This window comes from Gnatocerus cornutus, chromosome 3 (genome assembly GCF_029298725.1).
Source record: "Gnatocerus cornutus isolate USDA-ARS CGAHR chromosome 3, icGnaCorn1.1, whole genome shotgun sequence".
Lineage (NCBI taxonomy): Eukaryota > Metazoa > Arthropoda > Insecta > Coleoptera > Tenebrionidae > Gnatocerus > Gnatocerus cornutus.
Window position 1 is genome coordinate 2,899,593 of NC_142235.1, and position 25,960 is coordinate 2,925,552.

Consider the following 25,960-nt stretch of genomic DNA (forward strand, 5'->3'; position numbering starts at 1 on the left):
TGGATGTCATAAAAATTTGTCAAAATTGACATTTACAATTTGTGTTTGTATATTTCATCATGATGAGTGACTCCGAGTGTGAATTGCAAGCTACGCCCCCCGAAATTGCAGCACAAGCAGTTAGTGCAACTGATGATCTGATTCCGAAAAAGTCAAAAGAGCGGTACGAGTCGGTGTACAGCAAATTCATCGCCTGGCGTGCGGACAACGGAGTGGCATCTTTCTCCGAGAATATTTTACTCGCGTATTTTGGCAAGTTGAAACAAGATTTCAAACCAAGCATCAAACACGACGTAAATATTGCAAACTACCAGAAATTACGGGCTTTCTTAAAGAGACAATCAGATGGATTCAAGAGTAAGAAATCAAAAATTCTAACGGCTCAAGAAATTAATACTTTTCTGAAGGATGCTCCTGATTTAGAACACCTGTTTACAAAAACAGTCCTGATTATGGAAATTACTGGGGCTTGCAGGACACAAGAACTGAAAAAAATGAGACTCGCTGATATAGAAGATTCAGAATCAAACCTTATAGTAAAAATACCTGATAGTAAAACTAAAATATCTCGATCGTTTGTGATTTCCAGACAATTTTGTCATATTTTCAAGAAGTATATAAATCTTCGGAAACAAATACAGGATCATAATATTTCTCAATTCTTCTTAACTTATCAAAAAGGAAAAATGACTAGGCAAGTGGTAGGAATAAATAAATTGGCTGATGTCCCGAAGAAAATAGCCCAATACTTAGGTTTGCTAACACCTGAACTCTATACTGGCCACTGCCTTAGAAGAACTTCTGCTACAATTTTGGTTGACGCTGGAGGTGACTTGTTTGCATTGAAAAGACACGGAGGATGGAAATCCAAAAAAATACTGAATTCCGTAGGACTGGCGCAAGTTCAAGACGGGTTACCTTCTACATCCATGGCTATTTGCACTACATCTCTGAATTTCAGCGAAATAGAAACTGCCACGGATGAAGCAAAACCTTCCACAAATTGTTTTGCGTTGAATACTGAGCTAACCAAATCTCTTGTACCATTTATAATCAAAAATTGTTCTAACTTCACTATTAATTTTAACAAATAAAAATTTCCAAGGTTGTTCATAATTTATGAAAATTGTTCTTTGTTTTTTTTTAGTTGATACTTATTATAAATATTTCAATTGCCAATATTTAATAAAATTGTAAAATTCGAGTTTAGTTGTCATTTATCGAAACAAAAATTTGAAGGAAAGTTGCGGGAAAGGGAGTCGTAGAAAAAGTATAGTACGCGACTCGGGGGTAAGGCCAATTACCCTCTCGTGGAATTATTGCGCTCGGCTTCGCCTCGCGCACAATTTTTCCCCTCGTGGGTAATTGGCTTCTTACCCCACACGTTGCGTAATATACTATTATACAAACGGTTTCGGATTGAATGAATTACGTTTATGCAAATTTTATTATTAATTAAAAAAATAAAATTTGCTTCGCATGCTACGCACTAGTCCACTGTGTGGACGCTCATGAGGTCTTTGTCCGAATTTAATTATAGCGTACATAACAATTGTATCTAAATTTATTTATTACGCTCGATCGTCCAGCGTTTAAATTTAATAACGAATAACGCATTTTGACTTTTGAGCGTTTTCATTAAACAGAAGACGGCCGATGCTCGAGCGTTGGTATGGTCTATAAACATCCGTCAAAAATACGCTAGAACTCGTTTTTCCCGTTATAGAAATTGTTTGTTGTATTCAACGGTAGGCAACCAATAATGTCATTATTGTTTCGTTAATTTGTTTTTGGCCTCATGAATTGTAAACGTCAAATTAACATTCAATTGACATCTTCGGAAACAAGCGCCCTGGACGTTTATACACGCCGTGCGGTAAAAATTGCCCAAATTGTCTGCTCTTCAGATGCGTTATTAATTAAAATCACTTTATCATAATGAAGATTGATCACCAAAGTGGAATCTACCTAAATTAATATCTCAATTAAGACAATATTTCTACACGGTATTTCAACTGAAACTGTGGCCCTAATTTTGGTTGCGACAAGTGTATGTAAGTGCTGAGTGTATCTGGACAGGTCAGGTCAGGTCAGGTCAGTTCAAAATTTACTAAATAAAATAAATCCCTGATTAGTATAATTTGTATATTAAAACAAAAAAAAACAAACAATTGAAACAATTAATCGGAATCATAATCACTTACAGAGTCATCGCTATCTTCTTCTAAATTAATTACAAAAGGTCTAAAATTTGGCGACACAAAAGTATAGTGAGCCGCTTTTACCATGGCGTACCTGACTTTTAGAGTCGAATATTATCTTATTGCACTCATAATGTGGAGGGTGTAAACAGGCTATTGTGTCCGAAAATTAAAATTTACGACATCTCCAAGTAGGTAGAAAAATGTGGACCCGTGCCTCTTCCAGGTATTAGCGCGGAGGCTCAAGATGATTGTTGATCCCTTCACCGTGTTTTTTTTAATGAGGTTGATAAGCTTTTAATTTTTGTTTATTAATTTAAATTTTAAACAAGTTAAAAAAATGGAGTGCTATCAAGTTTTTAAAATTTTACAACGAAAAAATTTCATCATTTTAATGATGGAACGTGTATTTTACATAATTATAAAGAATTTTCAAATCCTAACACAAATACATATAAGTAATTCAGAATGTAATATTAACATAATGCTTCTGAATTTGTGAAATGAATTATAAACATTCGTTTCCTTCTCATTGTTTTCTCATACGCAAAATTAGTTTTCTATCGCAATCCAATTTTGCTGTTTAATTAATCCACAAATAGGTATTTTTCAGAATCTTTTGTAAGGAGTCTGTTTGCCTATTTGTTCTTAATTCTTTAATTCTTAGAAAAAGTGGGGACTTTAAGTGGAATATTAAAATGTCGTTAAACTAAAAGGAGTGGTAATATGTATAAAGAGAACCGGTAAGTACGAAAAATCATTTTGAAGTTAACTGTTTGACGAATTTTGCTCACTTTGTTTTCTTTACGACCTATTTCATGATGTGGCAACCTTGGTTAGATCAATCTAATGAAGATGAAAATGATGATTTTATCGACGTAATTGGTGTAGAGCCAATGGACGTTCCAGAGCAAAACTTGTTAAAAGAAGGTAAGTGAAGAAAACCATTATTTTTATTTATTATCAATTCATTATTTTAAATAAAATTTAGATATTTTTCTTACGGACCTAATATTTATAAATGGAATTAATAACTACAAAATTTGTTTTTTCTTTAGGTGCTAGCGAGGTGCGAAAATATTTGTGCAATTCTGCAAAGGACTTGGTCAGAAAAGTCTATAAAAACTTGATTAACCGGGGAGAGAAAGCACCTGTCCAGGTTACATCTGAATTAACGGAAATACCATATCGGACAGTTCAGCGCATCATCAATTCTACCGGAGAAAACTGTGGACCAAATAGGCGTCACCGACTGAAAGTCCACGAAAAATTCAGTGAACCAGAATTAGATTTTGTTCGATCCATCATTTACACGATGTATAAAGAAAAGCAAGTTCCAACGGTAATGGCTGTTAGAGAAAGACTCATTCAAGCTAAGTTCCCAGCAAATTTTTGCGTGGATACTATGCGTAACTTATTAAGAGCCATTGGTTTTAGATACAAAATTTTGGACAAACGGTGTTCCATAATGAACACACCTCGTTTAGTGACGTGGAGAGTGGAATTTATATCCAAAATTAGACAATTTAGGGATTTGGGAAAAAACATTGTCTACATTGATGAAACGTGGTACGATAGTCACGATGTCGTAAAACGAGGTTGGGTTGACGGATCCAAGAAATGTTTTTTTGAAACGCCACCAAATAGAGGAAAGAGGATCATCATCTTGGCAGCAGGTAATAAAAATGGATTTATTCCTAATTCATTTGCTTTAGCGACCAAAAACATAAAGGACAGCAGCGCAGATTACCACGATGATATGAACAATCAAATTTTCGAGGATTGGTTCAAGAATCGGCTTCTTCCAGAATTAACACCGAACTCTGTAATTGTTCTGGATAACGCTTCGTACCACTCCAGACAAGACCGAAAAATCCCAACTAAATCTTCAAAAAAGGATGCCTTATTGAAATTCGTCCAGGAAGAGAACATTCCCATTCCCGAAGGTCTAAAGCAGACAAAAAAGAATTTGGTTGCTTTAATTACACAAACTGACGTGGATAAGTCCAAATCATATGCGATTGACAACTTTGCTGAAAACTGTGGACACCAGGTTTTGCGACTTCCACCATACCACTGTGTGCTAAATCCCATTGAGTTGGTGTGGAGCCAACTCAAACACCGAGTTAGGAAGGGTAATTTAACGCCAAATTTGACTAATTCTGTCGTTAATTTGATCCGCGAAGAGGCTCAAAAAATTGACGATGTTCTTTGGTCCAATTGTATTGACCACACAGTTCACGTGGAAAACAATTTCTTAGGTCGAAATGACTTTCCAGAACTCATCATAAACACTAATGATGACAGTGATGATTCTGATGTGGAATGATTAATTTGTAGTTTTTTTATAACTTTATATAATTTACTAAATAAAATAAATCCCTGATTAGTATAATTTGTATATTAAAACAAAAAAAAAACAAACAATTGAAACAATTAATCGGAATCATAATCACTTACAGAGTCATCGCTATCTTCATCTAAATTAATTACAAAAGGTCTAAAATTTGGCGACACAAAAGTATTCTCTACATCGACAACATGCCTGATACAATTTTTCCAAGTTTCCGACGTTATATCTGCAGCTTCTTGGCGGATTAAATCTACAACTTTTGAGCTTAGCGTCGGGAAAGTATTTTTTCTTCTAATTGATCTTTTTAATGTGCTCCAAATCAACTCGATTGGGTTGAGAACACAGTAGTATGGCGGAAGACGAAGAACGATGTGGCCCTGTTCTTTTGCATATTCATCTATCAAGGATTCTTGAAAAAGACTGTTTTAGTAAAATCACAACCAGAAAAACAAACAAACAGAACGCAACCGAACACCAAAAAAAAGCTCCTTACTGCACTGAGTACGAACGAGAAATAAACTTCTACGTGAAAATAGAAAGTTTGCTCAAGACTACCTGATTATCCCTTAAAACCTGCCCTTATTAGGATTTACCAACGGGTTGAGGGTATTATGGAATTATCTCCAAATTTTCCAATAAGACAAGAGGAGAAAGTTTTTCTAAGACTATTTGAATAGAGTTTAACCAAACTTTTGTACCTGGCAGACGTCATTAAATTATAATTTGTACAAAATCTTTTTTTCCAAATTTTTCACCAAATGTTTCCCTTGTGCTTGGCTACAGAAATTGAGATAAACTAACTCTTGTGATAGTACAGTTTCAGATACAGAAAATTGTTGGATCAAATCTTGGTGTTGACAAAAATTTTTTATCAAAAATACAACAATTTACATATTTCCAAACACCAAATTTCGTTAAAAAATGTTGCGTGTTTTAATAGCAATCCTACCATTACCAGAGCGATGATTAAACAGTTTAATCTAATTTAAAACTAATGTTATCCTTATCCAATGTACAGCATCATTACGCTAATTAGCAAACTTTTGTCAAATTATCATTGGACACATCAACAGCATTTAAATCATGACAAAAAAAGTTTTGATTGTATTTGATCGAAGAGTTGGCACCAAAAGCACTGTTGGGTCCGGTGCGGTCCTGGTCGAACCCTAGTGATGAGTTGCAACCACCATTTATGGTCTGCATTGTAGAGCCATTTAACTTTTACACAAAGACGTACCCTCATAAAAACGAGTCTCAACTTGGAAAAGTATACTGTTCCAATTCTTCTAACGTTTTTATGGCACACAGTCCTTATTACCGCAAAGATGATGAGGGTTCACAAAAGTGCAAGCAACCCCATTGTAAATCATTTTCAGGTACCCGAAAGTGGTCAAGAACGAATTTGGGACAGAGCCGGGTTTAGAATAAGAATTAAATTGGAACTAAAGTAGACACAATTACATGTTTGTTCTTTTTAATTAATTAGAATGAAATTAATCGCTGTCGCTTTTAGTGAGATTTTCATCGCTGCCGCTTTCTTCCAAATTAATGACGAATTTGGGAAAATTAGGCGACACATGACTGTCCTCAACTTGTTAAACATGTTTAATACAGTTTCTCCACAAATCGGGTCCAATTTTGGCGGCTTCTGTTCGAATCATATCCACCACGTTCGAGCTTAAATTAGGAAACTTGTTCATCTTACGAATGGATCTCTTCAAAAAGCTCCAAATTAATTCGATGGGGTTCAGAACACAGTAATAAGAAGGCAGTCGAAGCACTACGCAACTTTGTTCCTTTGTCCATTCGTCATTTTAAAAAATTTTTGGAACATCTAAATCTTTAATTGACTACTCAGTAAGAATCAAAAGTGTAAATGTAAGTATAAATCAATTATATATGTGCCTATTTAATTATCATATCATCGCCCGTAAAATGAATCACAAAAAAAATTAATCGGAAAATCAAAAATAAATTTGTTGCATATTATTACTGTTTGGTCTGCAACAAAATTGAACAGAATTTTTCGATGCAATATTTTTATGCATCCGGTCCTGTTTAAACCTTTCTGGACGGTCGAAACCGCAATTTATGAGGGGTATTGTGTGGGTTATTAGCTTTTCTAAGGGTGGTACTGCCATAAAAACGTTAGAAGAATTGGAACAGTATATAAGAAGTACTCAAGGGTTCATATACAAAAACCAACTTTAGTATTCCCCCAATACGTACTGCTTAACCAATGTCACAATGATTGTCGGCTTCGATAGGGCTTCCATCTACCTTCTATTTGGAGTTTTCTGAAATTAGTGGAAAGTCGTCGTACATAAAACGTCAAATAGTATTTACTTACGGCGGAGGAAACAAAAACACCATAACGATTCGTGTTGAGAAATCGCACATTCAAACCATTTTATTACAAACGACACGATTTGACAAGAATTGACAGTTCATAAAGCAATATGTCCACACAAACAACACAAAATTTAGTGCGCATGTAGAGATTGACAGAAGATATCGTTGTCTTTCTTTTTGTCACTAATAGCCGTACCTTATAAAACAGACACTTTGATCTAGTGACCTGAAAAACGTTTTTTATACAGCGCCATCTTGTGTACTTTTTGTGCACCAACTACAAAATTGACAGAATTGACAGATGAAATTTATAAATGTCAGATGTGACAGTTCTCATGAATTTTGAAAAACCCAATTATTTAAATTAAAATTTTTCGGCCAAAAAGTTTAATACAACTCTTGTGCGTTAACCATTTTACAGCGCTCAATCATTAAAGCACTCCGGCTACGCCGTCGTGCTTCAAACTGATTTCGCGCTGTAAAATGTAAGTTACCACACGCGACTGTAAATAATTATTTTGTTACACAACTTACTAAATTTGAGGTTTTTTTATTTTGTGATTACACATTTTTATAATAAAATTTTATAAACAAAACGATAATATGGTTAGCGCCATCTAGAACAGGACAATCTGCAATCCGCGACAATCTTGCTTTCTTTGATATTGCCCACATTTATAATTTATTTTTTACAATTTGGGTTTTCAAACGCCCTCCATTTTACCACTATTGTTAAAAACGTAGAAAATCATTAATATAATCAAGGAATCAAATTTATTCTATCTTCTTGGTGATTCATCAGATTCGTATAATTCCTTTGATTTTAAGAATCTTCAGAATCACTCGTATCAAAAAAACTTGTATGCAATACGTTGCACAATGGCTGCTTTTTTTGCGCATAAAAAATTCTATTTTGAATTTTGCCATTAATCCATTGACTCACAATGTCCGTAAAAGTTGCATATTATACTTACTCAAACTTATGATATTATTACAGATAAATTATAAGTTAAAGGGTTAATTCAAAATGCAACGATTGTTAAATTCACTCTGGCCTGTCTATCATGCTTCCAATTTGTTTGTATTTTGCTATTTATTGTGACCAACATTAATTCTTGGTTTTCATCATTGTTACAGGTTACATTGTTACTCTTCTTTGTTTATTATGGGGGACCATCCGACCGAGAGAGAATGTACCCTTTCATCGGATTTTGAAGATGTTCTGAATTGTGATAACTTTGTTGATAAAAGTGGGTTGATTTTTGTAATTGTTACATCGAAGTTTCGTGTGATAGTTTGTACAGCACCGCGTCGGTTTGGAAAAACTGTAAACTTAACTATGCTCCAACGATTCTTGGAACTGGAAGTAGATGAAAATGGAATAGAGAAAACAACGGTTTTGGAAGAAAAGGTCAACTATAAACTGTTCAATTCAGCAAGGTTCAAGTTAAAAGTTATGGACCAGCGGAATAAGAACTTTGTAACAACTCATTTCGGGCAATATCCGATTATCACACTGAATTTTCAATGTTCTGATCCCATCACAAACCGATCTGATGCAGTGGATGTGTGTAGACTAGCTATACATTGCGCTTTTGAGGAACACAAGTACCTTTACAAATCCACAGTGTCACCGTTGGAAGATTATGAAAAAGATATTTGCAGACAATGGTGTAACCCACTTGCCTGCGAAGAAATTCCAGAAAAACGTGTAAAGGAGGGGTTGCAAGACTTGGTAGTTTATCTGAATATGTTTCATAAAAAAAAAGTTTTCCTGCTTGTTGACGAGTATGACTCGAGTGTTCCAAATGCATTGTACAATCTGGTAGATGCCAAGTTAAACGACCTAACGGAAGTTGCTTCATTCGCCATTGGAGCTATTGGAGATGCTTTAAAACGAGTTCCTGAACTCTTTCAAGGAGTGTTTATGACAGGAATTTTAGATATTGCTGGTATAACGATTTCCAGCGTATTGGGTAACTTGGAACGACTACAATTCGGAACCCCCAATCTGTGCCAGGATTACTATGGGTTTTCTGAAGATGAAGTCGATATGCTGTTTGATCGGTTTGAAGTAGAGGAGAGGTTGAGGACAAAAGCGAAAGCCAAATATAATGGATACTACAATGGGGACAAGAAACGACTATCTAATCCTCAATCGGTTGTGAGTTTTCTGGAGAATTTAGATCTGGGAGAACATGCTTTGCAAAATTATTGGCAACAATCTGGTTACATCCACAAGATGTATAACCTATTTCATGAGGATGTCGTGCCTAACTTGTTGACTAGCCTACTACAAAGTGCGATTGATATGCAAGATTTGAAACTGGGACCGTTAGATTTAAGTGATCTGCAATCGTTGCATAGGATATTAGCTGATGCGAATTTGCGTTGTGACGAACACATTATTGTTAGGTTTTTTATATCTCTTGGATACTTAACGTATGCTGATTCAAAACTCAAAATACCTAACGGCGAGTTAATTGAGGAATTTACAGATAGGCTACGAAACTATTTTTTTATTGAATATGGTATTAACGAAAATTTGTCCAAGGATTGTTCAAAATCATTTTCTGAACTTGTCAGTCTCTGTGAAAAAAATGGCTCATTAACAGAGTTCAATAAAGAATTAGCAAATTTTCAAAGTACTGTAACCCGTCTACTTCAACAGTCAAAAATTATTGATCCACTAAATGAGGCAACATTACAGAGTATAATTACATTGACATGTACTCACAACGGATTTCTCTTCGGAAATGAAATAATCATCCCCAATTATAGAACCAAAATTGATATAATGCTGTATAATGATAAATCTGGGATTATAATCGAATTAAAATGTGATCCACATGCTGTAAAAGATGCAGTAAAACAAGTTTTTGAAAATCACTACTTCAATCTCTTCACAATGGCGAAATATTTTAATGATCGTCCTACAGATCCTTCTCTTTCTCTTATTATGGGAATGCATGTAGATTCTGAAAAGAAAGCATCTGTGATGTGCCTCCGAAAGGAGGATATTAGGGCTGTTCTAGATGATCACAACATTCCGGCAGAGCCATCGCTAGAAAATGGCATTGAGATAGCTGTTAATACTAGGGGTGAAGAAATCATTAATCTATTTTGCGAAAGAGCAATTCGTGTCTCGTAACATAGCAGAGAAAAAAATGTAATTGCGGATAATTTTTAGTTTTAATTAATAATTTTTAAGTTGATTTTAGTTTCGATCACCTAAATCTGTTTTATTTCGGTTTTTGTTTTGTTTTGAAAATATATTTTCTATAGTTATAGTTATAATAAAACATGAATTACAAAGTTTATATTGTTTTAGTAGAAATGAAAAGCATCCTTTTTTTAATATTGGACTTTTAGTAACTGGAAGCCGATCTGATGGGTTTTAAAGGTTCTTTTGTTACCCAAACCACCTTGGTCAGGAAATGAAATGCACAATATTCGGGGTCTCTGAAATGGGTTTAATAGATAGTTTTTGATTTTTTTCCTCGGTTTTGAGAGTCTTCCATCGACTTACAGTAATATCGAACAACAATGACCTGTCCTGTGGATGCAGGATTGATGGTCGTGCCGATGATTCTCTTCGATAGATACACCTATAAATTGTATAAGCTGTCGTGAAAGAGGAAATGCTGTAAAAATAGATCGGATTGTAGAAGAAGAATTTACTAGGTTTTTAAAAGTGTCTTAACTGTGCTGGTCTAAACTAGGATATTATGAAAAAACAGATAAAGCAATCCATGTAAACGAAGAAGACAAAGTATGGAAAATAAGCAATATTCATCAATGAATCGGGATTAACGTATATTATTTTATGGGGCACATTTGGTAGAGATAAATTTAGGGAAACCAGAATATGTTACAGACGTTAAGAGATTTTACTAAATCTTATTAGATGACAAACTTGGTAATATAGTCAGAGATATATAGTTTTAATTTCTTTAATTTTTGTTTAACAATATTTTTTATTCCAATTTTAGACCTGTTCAATTTTTTATTTTATTTTACCAGTTATTATCCTGATCCATGAATGAAAAGCCATTTTGGGGTAAATATTGTAAGTGCTCTAACGTCCTGATCCAGGAATAAAAATCCATTTGGAGGGTTCGAAAACCTCATAAATTTGAATAAGTTTTTTTGTCTCTTTTTCAATGATTTGTGCATGTGCCAATTGGCTTGGTCCAGAAATAAAAAGCTATTTTGGGATGTCTAAAAACAACGGATTTTGTAAGGTTTTAAATGGTTTTATCATGTGTCCAATTTCTGATAATTTTTGGGGCGCAGAAAAATTGATGATTTTAGGTCTTTTTCGATTGTTTACTTTTGAGGAAACAGCGGAATTTGTAAGATTCTCCCCAGTTTTTAAAACGCCAAATGTCCCGGTACCAACTCTCCTTGATTTGGTGTTGTTTGTCCCTTTTTTTTTGCATGCGCCAAATGGTTTGGTCCAGAAATAAAAAGCCATCTACAGATATTTGACTACTTTTGGGGTGCATAAAAATTAATGCTTTTTGAGAGGTTTTAGCCCTTTTTCGGTTGTTTGCTTTTGGGCAAACAGCTAAATTTGTAGGATTCTGCCGTGATTTTTAAGACGCCAAATGACCTGGTCCAGAAATAGAAAGCCATTTTGGGGTGTTTAAAAACAAGGCATTTTCTAAGTTTTTTGTAGAATTTTACCTTGTTTTTTCGTGTGCTCAATTTTTGGTGGTCTACAGATATTTGGGTACTTTTGGGGTGAATAAAAAAATTAATGCTTTTTGAGAGGTTTTATGCCTTATTCGGTTGTTTGCTTTTGAGAAAACAGCTAAATTTGTAAGATTCAACCCTGATTTTTAAGACGCCAATGTATTGGTCCAGAAGTAAAGACATTTTGGGGTGACTCAAAACAAGGAATTCTGTAAGGTTTTTTGGGTGCTTTTAACGTAATTAGGTTTGATTTTGGATGATTTTCAACAGTTTTCTCATGTGCCCAATTTCTGATTGGCTATTGATTTACAACAAGAAAAGAAACTTTTGAGTATTTTTTGGTCTTATTAAAAACTATGATTTTTGAAGGATTTTATGTCTTTTTCGGTTGTTAACTTTTGGGAAAACATAAATTTTTAGGATCCTGCCTTGTTTTGTAAGGCGCCAAATATACCTCTTTGATTTGGTAATGTTTTTACTTGTTTTTGCATGCGCCAATTGGTCTGGTCCAGAAATAGAAAGCCATTTGGAATGTCTAAAAACAACGGATTTGGAAAGTTTTTCAGAGTGCTCTTGGGATGATTTTGCATTATTTTGGGAGATTTTAACGGTTTTTTCATGTGCCCAATTTTTGGTGGTTTACAGATATTTAGGTACTTTTGGGGTGGATAAAATTTAATGCTTTTTGCCTTTTTTGGTTGTTGACTTTTGAGAAAACAGCTAAATTTGTAGGATTTTGCCGTGATTTTTAAGACGCCAAATGCCCTGGTCCAGAAATAGAAAGCCATTTTGGGGTGTTTAAAAACAAGGCATTTTCTAAGTTTCTTGGAAAGTTTTTGGTTGTTTACTTTTGGAAAAACACTAAATTTGTAGAATTCTAACCCGTTTTTTCGTGTGCCCAATTTTTGGTGGTCTACAGATATTTGGGTACTTTTGGGGTGGATAAAAATTAATGCTTTTTGAGAGTTTTTTTTGCCTTTTTTGGTTGTATACTTTTGAGAAAACAGCTAAATTTGTAGGATTCTGTCCTGTTTTGTAACACGCCAAATGCCCTGGTCCAGAAGTAGAAGACAAGGTAAAATTAACCTCAATCCAAGTACTTTCTACACCATTGGCAAAAAGTGCACCTGGAATGACTTTCCTAAGCTACCAGCAACTTGATTTTTTTTTCACTTTAAAGTCAGGTCAGGTCAGGTCAGTCAATTTATTAAAATTTTTGTGTTATTTTATCTCTGAAGTCAAAAAACTTTGACTAAAACTGTTTTCTTTGACTAGGCTCAAGTTGTGACAAAGAATTACCACACTTTTTTTGTATATTATTAAAAAAACATCCTATATATGAAATCAAAACTAAACAAAACAATATAAAGTTTCGTCAAAGAAAATTTTTATTGGATCAATTCTTGGTGTTGACAAATTATCAAAATTACAATTTATTCCCAAACACCAAATTTTGTCAAAAAATGAAAAAAAAACGAACAGCTGCAAGAGGGTGAATTATTAGTTTCATTCGATGTAAGTTCTCTATTTCCAAGTGTCCTCGTTCCACAAACACTTCTCTAGTTGGAAGAACTCCTAGTTGAAAACAATTTCAACTCGGAGATTGTCAAGGAATATATTCAACTTACAGACCTTTGCATGAAGCAAAATATTTTTCAATTTTCCGGGAATTTTTTTTCCAGCATTAAGGCACGGCAATGGGTAATTCATTGTCTCCGTTCATTGCGACCTTTTCATGAGCCGCTTTGAAAAGGAACTTGAATCTGAGCTTGAATATTTTTCAAAAATCTGAATTAGGTATGTGGACGACATTTTTGATACAAACAAGTCAAATATTGATGACTTTTTAATAAAAATAAATAACCGTTATCTAACGACAAAATTTACTTGCGAAATAGAGAAAAACGAAATGCTTTCATTTTTAGACACAAATGTAATTAAAAATAAGAACAGATTAGAGTTCGATGTTTATAAGAAGGAAACCAGTACTCTTCGCTACATCACTGCAGACTCCCATCATTGTCCTCAACATGACAAGTCTAAATTTTCTTGTTTACAGGCTTTTGAATTTTCCATTAAACAAATTTAGATTCACAAAGGAATTAAAATTAATTAAAGATGCTGCCAGGTGTAACGGTTTTGATCCCAACATTGTTGATAAAATAGTTAAAAAATTTAGATTTAAGAAATTGGACAATGAATGTTCTACTTTTCAGAAAACACCTGAGAAAACTTCTTTCTTCTTTCTTTCTCACCACATTGATGAAAGTTGTCTTCGTTTAATTAAAAATGTAAATAATTGTAAATTTCTAGACATTTATGAAAGTCTAGAAATATTTAGGAACAAAAATGTAATAATGAACTCAGACAACGGCCCCATCCCCTCCTCCTCCCTCTACTCGCTTCTACCTGCGCCAAAGGGTGCGCGTCAACAAGCTTTTAGTATATAATTATTTGTTAGTTTTTAGTTTAATCATCGCTCTTATGATGATAGCATTGCTATCGAAACGCGCGTCAGCATTTTTTTGACAAAATTTGGCGTTTGGGAATAAATTGTAATTTTGATAATAAAGTTTTGTTCACGTCGTTAAAACAGGTACGCGTTGGTTTATAGTGTTTCATCTTTCTGATATTCACGAAAACTGCCATTTTTACCACACACAAATAAATACAAGTTCCCTAAAAGCAGCTTGTAAAATTTGAAAGTAAGTTCTTATGGGATAAAGGTAATTCTAGCTTTTATGATACATATTCTACCATTTACTGTCTACATTAACAAAACACTTAGTAAACAAGTTTATGCTTTTACTTAGGTAGCAGTTACTTAAAAAGAAGAAAGTACAAGGTGTTTATAAATGTTTCTAGCATCAAGGGTGGCTATGAAATGTCAAAGAAATTTGCCGCTCATTACAAATGTGGGTTTCCATTTGTCAACTGACATTTGCAGTTAACCTCAAACATGAAGCAAAGTAAGTTATGAGAAATAAACTGTTCCAGTTGTGGTTGAAAACCCAAAAATCGAAATCTTGGACACAAAACCGTAACTAAAACGTCATTGAAGTAAGTAACTTTATAAATAATTTTTAAGATAGTTATATTCACTATGAAAACAAAGCGGCAAAATAGTGTACGACAGGAATTGCAAAGCCACGCTTGATGATAGAAACATTTATAAACACCTTGTATATACTTAAACATTATGCATATAAACGCAAGTATACCCTTAATTAAAATTTTCAATCAAAAGTATTTACTTCTTTTTATGCATATCAGCCAATAAATTGACGTTGAGAACAGAATTGTGTTGTCATCATTGTTTCGAGGTGAGATTACAAAAAACTGCAAGAATCATAGCAGAAGTGCGGTACGATTTGCAAAGTATTTTCATAATTTATAAATTGTATGTTTAATGTTGTAACGTGTGAGCCACAAAATTTTTTTATGGGACAGGCTTTGACTTGAATGTGGCATGTCCATGTTAGGTTTATTCTACTTTGATCGGTAAATTCAAATGCATGCAGTGCAGTAGGTTGATAAAAGGTGTCAAAATTTCTAACCTATATCGTTCGGCGTTCAAATTTCCTAAAATTTGTTAAAATTGCTGTTATTTTAGATTTGACTGTGCTGACGAGAGTACCTTGAAAGAATATGGGTCCGATGATCCTTCTTTGGGAAAGAGCTGCCCAGACACCAATTTTCTGTGCGTGCAGCCGTGCTACCGAAACGGGCGTCAACAATGGTTGAGTGGAAAAACAATACATTTTCAGCTTGTATTTTAAATTTTCAAACAATTTGGATATTCTGCCTGGTTGCTTTTTAGAAAGCAATGGATCATTCTAGACAGGATGAAAATAACAAGTTCTATTAAAGACAACCTGGTAAAAAATCAAAGTTTTCCAGAAATCTTCATAATGATGACAATGATTACGAAGAAATTGAAGAGAAAGGGGAAGAAAATTAACCTTTAAATAAGCCATGATTCAAAATGTGTACGTGTTTTCTTAACATTGCCTCTTCTCACTACCACCTTCAGGTAGTGACAAACCGCAGGTGAATTTTGCCGAGGCCGCTCATAAAAAACAAGATTTAAGAATAAGCTAACGCGGTGGTTTAGACCTTTTGTGTAGTGAGTGTCTCAATTAAGTCATAAAATCACTATTTGGCTGCGGAAATTATAAGTGCTACGAATACAAGTTTAAGTTTTCTTTAAGAATCCGCCTGGTAGAACCATAGGAAAGATCAACTTTCAGTTGCAAGTGGCCAATTGAAGTACAAGGACGCTCTTCCATTACAATCCTTACTGTTTCAACTGCTTCCTCAATTCTCACGCGTGGCCTTCCACTACCCTTCTTGCGGTTAAGACTACCTGTTTCTCTAAACAACTCCACAAAACGCCGAACAGAAACACGGAAATTATCATATGGGACAGCTTTATTTGGAAACTCAATAAGAAAATCGTCGTAAGCGTCTTCAGTTAAATAAACCCATATGCCATCAACTTTTCTACCATTCCTCAAGTATATTTCAACCATGAGTCTTTTTGTTCGGCAGTAAACACGAAAGCCATTGTGTTTTAAATCAACTTGTCAAATCCAAATGACACTTTAAATGAATTTTGCTTAGACATGACTCCTCTGTTTGTCGGTCATGGCCAACTCCATAAAAAAAAATTGTGGCTCACACCTTAGAATTTATGTGAAGCGTGTAATTGGAGTTCTTAGGCAAAAATATTCAATTTTGTATGATATAATCCTAATGTTCTTGACAAAAAAGAGATTTTATTCCGAATCTTCTCTAGATGAAATTTTAACTGTCGTAGGGTCTTGCAATTATAAATTGTGGTGAAAATAACGTTACAATATCTTTACCATTTTCCCATTGAAATTTTCTTTAATTGAAGACAGTTTGCATGGTACCATTTCTTATTTGATCATAAAACCATTTGTTCTCCATTGTCGGGTTGCCCGCAGTGACACTATACAGGGTGATTCACGAAGTGAGGTAAATATTTAAACGAGGGATAGTATACGTTAAATAAATTTACTTGGCACCAAAAAAAAATTTTCCCATCAAGTTGAGAAAAATGTGCACGGGAAAGAACTTTTGGTGGTCACTGGAACGACGACCGAACAAAAAACGAATGTGTATTTTTGTGATTTCAACGAAACCTTGTGTTTACGCATGGAAATGTTACTTTGAAATCACAAAAATTGCTCAAAATGCCGCCCCCCGTTGTCAATACAGGCTCGATTGAAATCTGGAGAACGTGGGGGCCACAACACTGGTCCAGTTCTTCCTATCCACCGCTCGTGGAAATTATTATTCAACCACACGGACACTAAAGTCCGTTTTTTTTTTAAAAACCACCAACACCGCAATATTCCCCTGCATTACAACCGGCAACGTTGCCTAGGGAGAATTTTGGTGAGAAAATAGTTGTCATATATTTGACATTTCTGAAAATTAGGCAGTGTTTCCGTTAAAAACGTTTCTTTTACAGCCTCTTGGATTGCAAATCAAAAGATTTAATAGTGAAAAGACTCGGCACAGCCTGAAAGCCCGTTTTGTGTAATCAAATTGTCAATTAGGCAGCTAACCTATTTGATTTTATCACCAAAAAGTCACCATCGACGATGTTGCCGGTTGTAAAGTGCTGGGAGAGTGCGGTGTTGGTGGTTTTTTAATAAAAAAACGGACTTTATCCGCGCACTATGAAGAAGAGCTCCGTCTTGTAAAAACCACATTTGAGCCCTTATGTTTAAAGGAACGTCGTCTAACAAATCTTCTAGATCATTTTAGTCGTAATCGTCTGGTGCTGGTACAATTACGTCCAAAAATAATGCACCATCCCATTGCTTATTTCCAAACAGCATCGGAAAACATTTTGAGGGCCTCGCCGGGGCAGGTACAAGTCCGTTCTTGACCGTCCCAGCACATCGGTAGTCATAAAATGGTAATTTTTCAATGTTTGCAAAAACCCTGTTCTAAAATTATTTAGATCTTATTTTGCTGTGCTGTGATGGTAAAAGAAACGTATAAATACTGTGGAGCGTTTATGACTTTAACTTTTTAAACAGTTTCCACCAAACTTACCGTAAGACCCTATAAACATAATCACCCTTAAGTGGTGGATCTTGTCTGATGACCAGATTTGATCCCCAATAAATTACAGCCTTTTCGTTGATTAAAATTTACTGGAATTGGGGAAAAAATATTTGGAAGTAAAGTTTCAGGACATTCAAACAAATTTACTAAACGTGTGAAGTTGAGTTTTGTTTTAATCTAATATGGACTTGTAATAATAGAATTGAAGAATGATTAAAATTTAGATTAGCTTAAAAGTGCAGTATGAAATTTTTCAAATTTCGCTTAAATTAAATAATAGTAGATTACAACCCGAGGTGGGAAGTCCTCCATTCTTCTCGAGAGAAAGATAGTTTACCGAAGCGATAGCCGAGTGAACTATTTCTCGAGAGACAAGACAAAATTCACAATCATAAATAATAAAATTTCTTAATAGATGAGTTGTGACAATCAAGAAACTTCAATACTTTGACGTTTTAATTAGAATTCCAACCAAACTGTTTGAACTAACATTCATTGTCACAAAATAAACTTTAACGATGCTTCTGATGCATAATTCCGCACTCCTTGCTGGGCGCACTTGTTCTTAAAAAATTTTTCGTACCGACCTTTTCTATTTTCAGGCAGCAGGTCCGCCGTAACCTTTTCTGCTGCCATCCGCAACTCGAGAGGAGTCGGTACATTCAAAATCAGACATCACAAGTCAAGATCTGCACAATGCTAGCCCAATTTAATTTACGTTTGACACTTATTAGAAATGTCAGTTGCAGAATTTTCCTACTTTTTTAATCATAATCTAGATATCTAGCATTTTGAGGGTGGGAAATGGGTATTTCCTAACCCGCGAGGAAATAAACTGTCATAGTAATGGTTCATTTCCCAACTTTTAAAAAGAATGGAAACTTATGTATTATTGACTGCTTGTGAATAAAAATATAATTGTCAATTTTGACATGTCAAATCACTTGCTCTCATTGTTTTGTAACTTTTTCACTTACTAGTTAGTAGAAACATAAGTTAATTACTAGTAACAAAAATGAAGAAAATTTGAGTTTCTTAGGTCTCAAACAATGACAGAAAATGTATTTTTATGTCAAAGTTGAAAAAACAATACTTTTTAGCTAGAGACAAATAATTAAAAAAATTATACACCCGGTTTACAGAAACAAGATTAAATCCTTAATTTTGATCAAAGATTTTTACGAAACCAAGTAACGTTATTGGGGTTTTTACATCAGAAAAATTAAAACTCGAGAAAATGTATAAATTGAAGCTTTAAAAATTATAAATGCTAGTTGGCCATAATCAATAAAACATGTAAACATCTTGTCAAAATCAAGAGATTGCGAAAAGACGCATTTACCAATACTAGTATTGTTGCCAAATTTTTAACAGCACTAGAATTGTTAAATGTGCCTTTATACAATCTACTGCTAAAGTGATACAGTAACTCTAACAATTTAGAATGAAATGAAATATTCAACATTATGTTAAAGTGACATAAGTAAGTTGCAAGTTTAATTTAATTCAATTAAATTATTGCGTTAAGCCGACCTATACTTAGTTACTTACTATTGATCACAATTAAAAATCGATTGTTCTAAAATTTGCTTTTTTAGCAATGAAAGTGAATTGTATGAAGAAAAATGAACGTTAGAACAATCAATAATTTAGCAATCAAACTTAATTAAATGCGTGATTAATTTAATTGCAATCAACTTATAGTGGTATCGAGGTCATTGATAATACAAACATATAGATTCAAAATTTCTTTCAATGTTTTTCATACCATGTTGTTTATTCAACTCAATCTTCAAGAGTTGTTGAGTAAGTTGTAAATAAAATTTGGATGTCTGACGCACCCCTATACAAAAACTGACCGCTCAGATCTCAAGCAGACCAACCCAAAAGTTCTAGGGGTAAAATGTATTATTGGGTGCATATTCTGTTCATACCATGGTGCATTATTTTTGGACGCAATTGTACCTGGAGTTTCTTCAACGGCATCTATCACTTCCTCTTCAACTTCTAATCTGCGATCACTTTTGATGGGGCCTATGGTTCTTGTGTTCATTTTCAAAGAACCATCTTCTCGTAATTTCTGCATAATTTTTGCAAACACACGAGAATCAGGAATGTGTCGATTTGGAATACGTAAACTGTACAACTCGCGAGCCGCAAGAACATTTCCACTAGTTTCTCCGTAGATCATGATCATTTCACTATTGGAAAACATTTTAAAAATTTCCGTCACAGAGTCAAACTAGCAATTAAAAAGACTATCGTCCTACCGGATTAATAGCCGCGAAAAGTCAGTTTTTGTTAAAGAGATAAGGGTTTGTTTACATTATGACTTTCACTTTCGATAGCGGTTCTTGAACGGTTTTGTCTAAAACTTTGAAGCGTTATATCTTGTGTCCTTTTTAGGCCTCCCTATATTAGGGACCATTACTGGTTTAAATATTTACCTTACTTCGTGAATCACCCTATATCTTGAAAGAATTAAGTAAAATGCAAATTAATACTCTAACAGTAATGGATTGTCGCAATATTCAAAAATTCAAATTGAAAATGTAAAATTTCAAACTTCCACTCGAAATTTTGCAGTCCAACATTGTCTAAACTAACCCGATTTTTTAAATTTACTTGTGCGTGGATAGTACCAAGAGTAAACACGAACCATAAAATTGAAGAAACGAAAAAGATTAGATAAAAAATTAAGAAAAAGTTAAAAAAAAAAACACTAAAAATATTCGTCGCGATGAGTTCGGTGCGTGAAGACGTGTGCTGTCTTTGCTTCTTGTTTCCAGATGGTTTACTATGAGAAGTGTCAATCATTGAATTGCCAATTGACTGTGTAAGTAATTAATTATTCTGTTTGATATTGCACACATCAATTTTTTTAGTTCTTTTTTTGTTTTATCAGCAATTTTAGCGATAAGGCGAGACAAAGCTCGTCGTTTGCCGCTGCCGGTGAAAAATCTGATATTTATTTTCGTTCGTTGTTTATACTTTCGCATTTGGAAATTCGTTTCGTGATGACTGCATAAAAATGTGGTATTTGTAATAATGATGATGACGTAACTGGGAGTCATTAATGTTGTAATTAAGATTAATTGTATGGATTAATTCAGTAACTCAGTAACTCAGTAACTTGTGCGCACCCAGGGTTGAGGTGAATGATGCCACAATGTCTGGCTTAAGGCAGTGAAGAATTGCACGTAGGAGGAGAAGGTGGAACTTAAGTGTAGTGCGCGAGTGCGGGACCTGGATGGCTGATTTTCAGAATGCCTGGATGGCTGACTTCCAGGAAGTGTCCTGGATGGTAGATTTCCCGAATGCGTTGAGTGAGAGGGACATGCAGTGTCTGGATTGTAGATTTCCAGGCGGCCTGGATGGCTGACTTCCAGGAAGTGTTCTGGATGGTAGATTTCCAGGAGGCGCAGGGCTACATGTCGCACCTGGATAGTAGATTTCCAGGTGCTCTGGATGGTAGATTTCCAGATGGCGTACTGGATGGTAGATTTCCAGTACGCGGGTGGGTACGGTGATGGTAGATTTCACCGTACTCGAAGAGAGACAAATATGCCGAGATGCTGCCAGGACGTGGGTGCAGACCAGCCGTTCGAGTAACTCCCCAGGGTCGGAGTAAGGACATGGGTGTCCTGCAGTTGCAGAAAATGGGGTCAGCCGCTATCCAGCAATGGGGCAGGGGGTGAAGCTCCCCCGGGAAGTTATTCCATTATAAATAATTAAGGCAGGTGGCAGTATGTTTTGTTGCGAGAATTCCGTGACTTCCCAGTTGTGCTAAGCCCGGATCTGACTAGATAAGGGTGTTCCGGAAGGGGTGGGTCAAGTAGAATTGTGTTGGTAGTTAGAAGTACCCTTTTAAGGAAAGAAAATGAGTACGACCCCTGTAATGAGGGTTGGTTTCGTAAATTCAGCATTTAAGCGTAAAAAATCGAATTACACTAGTTATAAAAAGACAGAATGGAAGTCATGTACGTGTTCACATTACTTTTTTTGGAAATTGGGAAAAACTCATGGGCTACCAAATGCGGCGGATGCAAATTCGCTGTTGCCTAAATATTACAGAGGAAGAATCGCAATTTATTAAAAAGTTCCAACCTCAAGCTTTTTGGTAAAAACTTTAATTTTGTTCTAAACACGATCAGTGAGGTAAAAAATTAAGTGCAAGATGTAAGAATCATTTCAGTATTTGTTTTAATCTCCTTGAAAAAAAAATCTCAGTTACTAAATCCTACAGAAATAGTTATTTGTCTACTAAGGCCAAAAAGTGTTCATTTTTCGGCCGAATTCTTATTTTAATAGCCAAGGTCAAAAAAGGCGAAATAGCACTAGTTTATTATTTTTTATTTATGATTATTTATAGATCTTATCTTAGATTAAACAGTTTAATCATCGCTCTGATAATGGTAGCATTGATATCGAAACGCGCGTCAGCATTTTTTGACGAAATTTGGTGTTTGGGAATAAATTGTATTTTTGAAAAATGAAGAAACAAGTCATTCCAGGTGCGTTTTTTGGCAAAAGTGTAGAAAGTTTGTGGATTGGGGTTAATTTAGCTTGTCCGTTTTTGATTTAGAAATTGGTTTTTCATACTTCATACTCCTACTGGAATATCGCAAAACTGTCTTGTACATGCATTTCACAAACACCCTGTATATTAATCTCGCAGGCCTAAAATTTTGCTTTTTAGATGTTCGGTGAGCACTCCAAATTTGCATTCGTAAATCAGAAAAAATTCGTAAACTGTTTGAAATATTTTTATTTTGGTCTTTTTACAAACTTTTTTTACAAACTTCGTCTATTTGAGTATTAATTTCATTTTCAATTTATTCTGTTTCTGCAATGTGAGCGGCAAGATATCTTATTTGTTTTGACTTCTGATAGTGTTTCTTTTTTCACAGTTATCTCTGTTGGATTGTTGTCTTGTGTCAAAGCTAACATTTTGATTTAGTTAAAATTAATTTTCAGGTTGTATTCTCTGAATGTGTCACTCTATCTACTCGGCTTATATTGATGCTCGTCTTCCTTGAAAGAAAATTTATTGGATCAATTCTTGGTGTTGACAAATTATTAAAATTACAATTTATTCCCAAACACCAAATTTTAACAAAAAATGCTGATTAAACAGTTTAATCATCGCTCTGATGATGATAGCATTGCTATCGAAACGCGCGTCAGCATTGTTTGTTAAAATTTGGTGTTTGGGAAAAAATTGTAATTTTAATAATTTATTCCTTGAGGTCATCGGCGGAGAAACTGTTCATTTTTACAGGTCTCATGTTCCTATGTATGATCCAAATGTACCCCTTTTAAGTTTCTAAACCCTTTTCTAGAAATTCGTTTATAATTCTTATAGACAGCTGCGGATTTAATATGCTTTCTTGTCTTATTTCTTTTCTGGTACTCCTATTAAAAGTCTTTGGTATTATTCCTCCGTTTCGTACCACATTATCAATCTTACAATATAAACTTTATATCACATTAATTTCTCATATGAATGCGTTATTTGGCGTTATTAATTCATAGGAGGAATACTTAATCGCTATATTTACGGCTGGTTGAGCTTGGTGACGTTAACTCGTCCTGCTATCTCTCATGTAGTGTCTAAGGCTTTTTGAACAAATCCGAAGTTCCGAGCTCTAGATGTAAAATACTGCCCTGATATGGCTCATTTTTGGTATTAAAAGTCTTGGTTAATTAATAAACTTTGCATCACATTTATTGTTTTCTTATTTTTATATAAGATAAGTTGCCTTACATTTATAAAAGGATCTAGGGCTTCTTGAACGGTTCCGATGTCTCGGGCTCTAAATGTGAAATACAGCAAAAGTTTCTTGTTGTCAAAAATTTATTGTAATAATATTTTTATTTGCTACATAACTTTGAATTTTATTAAGAAGGACGGTTAACCTTATGACTCTGTTTTAACGAAAGTTACTGTAATAAGCTTTATTTGCAAATTCTAGAGAAAATTTAAAATTACATTAACAGATCGAATTTAAGACTAAACTGGACAAAATAGCCTGTTTAAAAAAATGCATTTATTGTTTGCTTCTTATGCTTTATACTTTTTTTCCCCAAATTTTAATGCATTCTACATGCAATTTACTATCAACTTCAGGAGCATATTTTGTTAAAATCCTAATAAGACTTTGGGACTGATCTGAGAACATTCATTTCTTAGATTAAGATTTTCAAAACGTAATTTTATAAATATTATTCTCATAATTAATTTGTGTTACGGTTTAAAAAGTGCAGCTCTTAACGCGTAAACAAAAGTTGACAAATCTTATCTTTTGTTTGACAGCGACACCGTATTTTCATATTTTTCTCTAAATTTTAGAATTTTGGAAAGACACTCAATGATTTTGTTATAAAAACTAGAACTAAAGATACATGCATTAGAAAAAGTAACAAATATTGTCTAGGTTATAGATGTCGCCACTGTCACCATATCTGTAAATTTTCAGTTGCTTTCGTAGCATTTCGCCTAAGCTCGAATGCTTGTTTGACACTTGACACTTTCTCAATCTAAGTGTTCTGGCATGCGCACATTAAATAACAATTTGAGACAAGCAGCGCTCAACTTTCTCAACGACAGATAGTTGTGTTTTAGGTTCTCCCCACCACTTAGGTTGATCCTCCTTATTGTACATCTTTTTGTATTTTTTCAAACATTGACATTTGACAAGTATGTCACATAAATGGATAAAACAAGACAATACGCTTTCAAATTTGGCGTAAAACAACAAAATTTTGGCAAATAAATGAAGAATATGACATTGGCTATCCAAATATTTCGGAATTTATGATACCTTTCAACTTTGTATTTTATTCGAATTTACTATGTATTTTTACTTTTTTCTACGATTATTCAGATGATTCTCTTTATTACACTTACATTACCTTGCTTAATTTTGTACAAATGCGAATTTTTTTTATTATTTTATGTTTCAAGTACTTATGTCACTTATATTTTATGTTAATGAACAAACAGTTTAAAATCAATCTAAATAATTATAATTATAAATAAAGATAACATAAAGTGGAGAAAGTTATGAAAACTAAATAAAATAACTGAAAAAGTTAAATAAATGAATAATTAATTTGATATATCTTATTTTGATATAAGGTCTTTTCCGCGCTTGTGATATAAACAATCAAATATTTATTGTACTGAGTTCACTAACTCATTCTCAGTACGTCTCCTTGATAGAGTTACAAATAAATTATTAAGTTTGTTATTGTGTTAAGTAGAGACGAAACTATTTGTTTTGCTTCGATCCAAACAAGATAGATATTTAGGCCACCCAATCATAAGTTGGGCCATAAAAAATTATTTTTGTCATTTTATGTTTTGTTTAGAAACACGATTAGTGCTTGATTGTATTCAAATTGCTACTTAACTTCCACGTACAATATTTCAATTGAGCACTCTTCTATCAAGTTTTTGTAACATTACAGTTGTTAAATTAACAGGAAATTTGATAAGGTTTTTATACATTAATTCTAAAAAGTTTCGTTCGTACACAAATAAGAGTGTCTGAGTTTTTTCTTTTCAATGCTAAATTGCTTTAAATTTTTAGTTCCATATATTCTGAATTTTTTACGAGGGTTTGAATTTTTGAGTTTTTCCACTATTGGATTTTTTAAACTTTTTTATATCCTGGACTACAGGGCCTGAAGTCTTGAATAAATTTTTTTGAATTCTTTTCATGCCCGTCATTTCTTAATAAGCTAAGTTTGATGACAGTTGAGGCTTCAATTTTTTATACGAAACCTTTGACACAGTTCAACCCTTCCAATGGCGGTAATAAAATAAATCTGAGTTTGCTTGTAACGACTAAAGTTACACCAGTCTCATTCCGAAAATGTCCGTGGATACTCCAACTCAGCTAACATTCCAAGAAAAAGGTAAAAACTTGTTAATGGTAAGTATTTTATGTAAAGTTTTTTTAGAGGACATTTTTTGGATTCTCCGTCGTTTCTATCTCGACCCTTATCAAAATGTCTACGTCCAAGCGTTTTCATGGCTCATGTTCCTCGCTTTAGCTGTTCTGACGCTTTTCCAGACTGGTCTTTACTTGTTGCGGTTTAATGCTGTCTACTTCATTAAGTACCTCCCAATTTACGGTAGTTTCCTTTTTGTAAGTTTTTCGTCCGTAGAGGCTTTGTCATAATTTCTTGTAGATTCTAGCTGCAGTTGGTCTGTCTTCGAAAGTGTCTTTTATTTACATTGAGA

The 25,960-nt window shown here is 34.1% G+C and overlaps 1 protein-coding gene across 1 annotated transcript; it reads left to right on the forward strand.

The window, feature by feature from the left end:
• Positions 1 to 7,917: 7,917 nt before the first annotated feature.
• LOC148176851 (uncharacterized) lies at positions 7,918 to 10,091 on the forward strand. The gene has a single exon (XM_088032527.1). The coding sequence runs from the start codon at positions 8,072 to 8,074 to the stop codon at positions 10,055 to 10,057; it is 1,986 nt and encodes a 661-aa protein (XP_087888653.1). The 5' UTR covers positions 7,918 to 8,071; the 3' UTR covers positions 10,058 to 10,091.
• The last annotated feature ends 15,869 nt before the right edge of the window (positions 10,092 to 25,960 follow it).